The following is a 4,312-nucleotide window of genomic DNA, read 5'->3' on the forward strand; positions in this document are numbered from 1 at the left end:
TAAATTTTATGTGTAGTTTACCACAATTTTTTAAAAAGAATAATTGGATTAAACCAGCAATTTATAAACCATATGACATTTATCAATTTATTTTTAAGTAATAATATATGCAACAGCTGAGCTTCTGTATATAAAATGAACCAGGTAAGCACAGTTGTTTTAATAACACAAGAACTATAGTTAGGAACTCAGAGAAAAATCAACTTTAAAGTAGTACAGTACAAGCGACAAGGTAAGTGCAAAGGACATTGTTGGGGGGTGTGCCCACACGCACGTTTCAGGAACCTACAGAAGAGCCTTTTATCTTGCAGTGGCTAACCAATATTCGTATGGTTGGATTTTATCTTGGATAAATAGAGGTGGTTCTCAAGAACTGTGATTAGTGAGCCTCAGGTGCTACCACAATGCCAGGAAGCAGATAGTCACCTTGAAAGAAAGATAGAAACAACTATAATCATCTTAGTAAATATAGATGTTTACGTATTTTAAAAACAAGGTCCCCAAATGACCGGCTGCCTGGAGCAGAGCTGCCCACTAGCCTGGACTCCACACAGGCCTCGACATGAAGGAAAAATAAATCTCATTATTCTTAAAAAATAAATACATAAATCAATAGATCAATATAAAATAAAAACACTGTCTGGTTTATTTTTCACCCATTTCAAAAGAAATGTTTCTATACTACCCAGCCATAAAAAAGAATGAAATTTTGCAACAACATGGATGGACTTGGAGGGTATTGTGCTAAGTGAAATAAGTCAGACAAAGACAAATACTGTATGATATCACTTATATGTGGAATCTAAAACATGTAACGAACTAGTGAATATAACAAAAAAGAAACAGACCCACAGATACAGAAAACAGATTAGTGGTTACCAGAGGGGAGAAGGAAGGGGGGAGGAGCAAGATGGGAGTAGGGGATTAAGAGGGACAAACTATTATGTATAAAATAAGCTACAGGGGACTTTCCTGGTGGCACAGCAGATGGGACTCCACGCTCCCAGTGCAGGGGGTCTGGGTTCGATCCCTGGTCAGGGAACTAGATCCCACATGCATAGCGCAACTAAGAGTTCGCATGCCACAACTAAGGAGCCCTGGAGCCGCAACTAAGGAGCCTGCCTGCTGCAACTAAGACCCAGTGCAACCAAATAAATAAAGAAATAAACGTTTAATAAAATAAATAAGCTACAAGGAAATATTACACAACACAGGGAATATAGCCAATATTTTATAACAACTTTAAATGAATTATAACCTTTAAAAATTGTGAATCACTATATTGTACACCTGTAACTTATATAGTATTGTACATCAACTATACTTCAATTAAAAACGTGATATAAAAAAATATATAGGATGAGCAGATTTTTAAAGTTTAAATCTTTGGGTAATATATTTCCATATTACAAAATCCAAAAAGGATAAAATAGCACATAGTAAACTCTCTCTATAATCCTCAGCACAGTGCTACTGATAGACATTAAAAATGTTATTAGGACTTCCCTGATGGTGCAGTGGTTAAGAATCCACCTGCGAATGCAGGGGACATGGGTCGAGCCCTGGTCTGGGAAGATCCCACATGCCGCGGAGCAACGAAGCCCGTGTGCCACAACTACTGAGCCTGCGCTCTAGAGCCCATGAACCACAACTACTGAGCCCATGTGCCACAACTACTGAAGCCCATGTGCCTAGAGCCCGTGCTCTGCAATGAGAAGCCACTGCAGTGAGAAGTCCGCGCACTGCAACAAAGAGTAGCCCCCACTAGCCGCAATTAGAGAAAGCCCACGTGCAGCAACGAAGACCCAACACAGCCAAAAAGTAATAAATAAATAAATTTATATATTTTTTTAAATGTTATTAGTTTCTTGTAAATCCTTTCATTCAAATACATATATATAATACATTGATTATATAACATTCATTTATATATATAACATGCTTATACTGTACATTCTAGTGTTTTTTTTCAAATTTTTTAATCTCAAGCTTGGTTCCCTTAAATCTGTCCTTTTTTTTTTCTGAGAGCAGTTTCTTTCTTCCTTTCTTTCTTTCTCTCTCTCCTTCCTTCCTTCCTTCCTTCCTTCCTTCCTTTCGGCTGGGCCATGAGGCATGTGGGATTTTAGTTCCCCAACCAGGGATCAAACCCACTTCCCCTGCTGTGGAAGCAGAGTCTTTTTTTTTTTTTAATGTAATACTGTTTATTTAACTTCATAAACATTTCAGCATTCTAAACATACAAAAATAAAAATAACAGAACATTGCAGATTGTGTTTAGCATAGAAGGTTCTTGAACTTTCATCAATTCAGTGGCTCTTGGCTTTGCTGACAATGAAGAGTTCTATGGTTTGTTTAAAAAACAAACAGTTTAAAACTACTGCACTTCAACTAAAAATGATCCAAAACACTTCTCATGCCAGCTGACCCACCCACCCTTTCCACAGCTAAGAATGGCAGTGGGATGCTATGTCCCTATATACAGGAACAAGACAATCTGAAGCTAAATGCATGCCCACTGCAGTGTCCAGAGGTCCAGCCCCACAGTGCATGCCCTGAGCTATGGCCCCTCCGGAAGGCATCACCCCTACAGCCGCCATGCCAAGCAAGGAGCATCAAGAGTGTGTCTCGGTTGCTTTGTTCTTTTTACAAACTATAGATATGTACAGTTGAGAACTCGGGATTCCTAGCCAATAACCATAGAGTTAACACACCACCTCACAAATTTAAAAAAAAAAAGAAAGAAAGAAAATGCCAGAAACATCTTTAAATGCCTTGTCACACCAACAGCAAAGTGCACAGAGTGAGGAGAACAGGAGAGCCTTTTCATTTTTTAAAATGTTTGGAAACATGTACAACTTTGATACAGTTTCCGGGTGCTCCAGACACCCATGGCCACTTCATGTAAACCACTGACAATTGCTAGAGCACTCTGAGAGACTACGATATGACCATGATCCAACTGGGTAATTCAACGTAATGAGGGCAACAGATACGTCTTGGGCGAGAGGTGTGTCAATCACGGCGCTCCCTACTCTAAGGTATTCACAGGGAGACAGATCAACAGTTTTTTTAATTCATCCTCCTCTTCCTCCTCCTCCTCTTCTTCATCCTCGTCTTCTTCATCTTCCTCTTCCACCTTTTTCCGGACAACTTTAGAAGGACCCTTGGCGCCATCAAACTTCCCTTTAGACTTATAGTCTGCGACATCCTTCTCATATTTCTCCTTCAGCTTCGCTGCCTTGTTGATGTATGGCCGCTTCTCGCTGTCACTTAAGTTATTCCACATCTCGCCCAGCTTCTTTGCCACATCTCCAATAGAAATGCCAGGGTTTGTAGATTTGATCTTGGGGCGGAATTCGGAACAGAACAGGAAAAATCCAGACAGTGGCCTCTTGGGGGCATTCGGGTCCTTCTTCTTGCCTCCCTTAGCTGGTCCGTAATCCTTCGTTTCCCAATCATAGCGCACTTTATCTGCCTTTGCCATTTCATCAAATTTAGACTTCTCTTTCCCAGACATTGTCTTCCACCTCTCAGAGCACTTCTTGGAAAATTCTGCAAAATTGACAGGGACCTCGGGGTTTTTCTTCTTATGGTCCTCTCTGCACGTCTGCACAAAGAAGGCATAAGCAGACATCTTGCCCTTTGGTTTCTTGGGAACACCTTTAGCCATCTTGACTGTATTGTTCGCTAGCCTGGGCAGCTGCAGGGCAGGACGTGCGGCTCAGCGCTCCACAGCCTCGCGCTAGCTGCCTCCACGAGAGCCGCCTCGAAGCACAGAGTCTTAAGCATTGGACGATCAGGGAAGTTCCTCTAGTTTTTCTTCACATACTGTTCAATACCTTGCTTTTTTCACTCAATATATATTTGGGAGAGCTTTCCATTTTGGGCGTTAAAGAGCTTTCTAATTCTTTTTTTGAACACAGAATATTCCATTGAGTGGATGTATCATAATCAATTTTTTTTTCGGTGCCGCACGGCTCATGGGGTCTCAGTTCGCCGACCAGGGATCGAGCCAAGGCCCATGGCAGTGAAAGCACCGAGTCCTAACCACTGGACTGCCAGGGAAGTCCCTATCATAATCAATTTAACTTGTTTCTTTTTTTTTTTTTAATTCAGTGTTTTCTCTTATTTATTTATTTATGGCCACACCCCAGGGCATGAGGAACTTCCCCAACCAGGGACTGAACTCGTGCCCCCTGCATTGGAGGAGCAGTCTTTTTTTTTTTTTTTTTTTTTTTACTTTTTTTGTGTGTGTGGGATAAATATTTGTTTTGGGCTGCATTGGGTCTTAGTTGCAGTGCACTGGCTTCTC

At 41.0% G+C, this 4,312-nt stretch overlaps 1 protein-coding gene across 1 annotated transcript; it reads right to left on the minus strand.

Moving 5' to 3' along the window:
* Nucleotides 1-3,028: 3,028 nt before the first annotated feature.
* Nucleotides 3,029-3,691, minus strand: LOC307063037 (high mobility group protein B3-like; the record flags this gene model as incomplete). Its single annotated transcript, XM_079719031.1, has 1 exon — nt 3,029-3,691. The coding sequence occupies exon 1, from the start codon at nt 3,668-3,670 to the stop codon at nt 3,029-3,031; it is 642 nt and encodes a 213-aa protein (XP_079575157.1). The 5' UTR covers nt 3,671-3,691.
* Between the last annotated feature and the right edge of the window lie 621 nt (nt 3,692-4,312).

The sequence above is a fragment of the Hyperoodon ampullatus genome (assembly GCF_949752795.1).
Source record: "Hyperoodon ampullatus genome assembly, chromosome: 14".
Lineage (NCBI taxonomy): Eukaryota > Metazoa > Chordata > Mammalia > Artiodactyla > Ziphiidae > Hyperoodon > Hyperoodon ampullatus.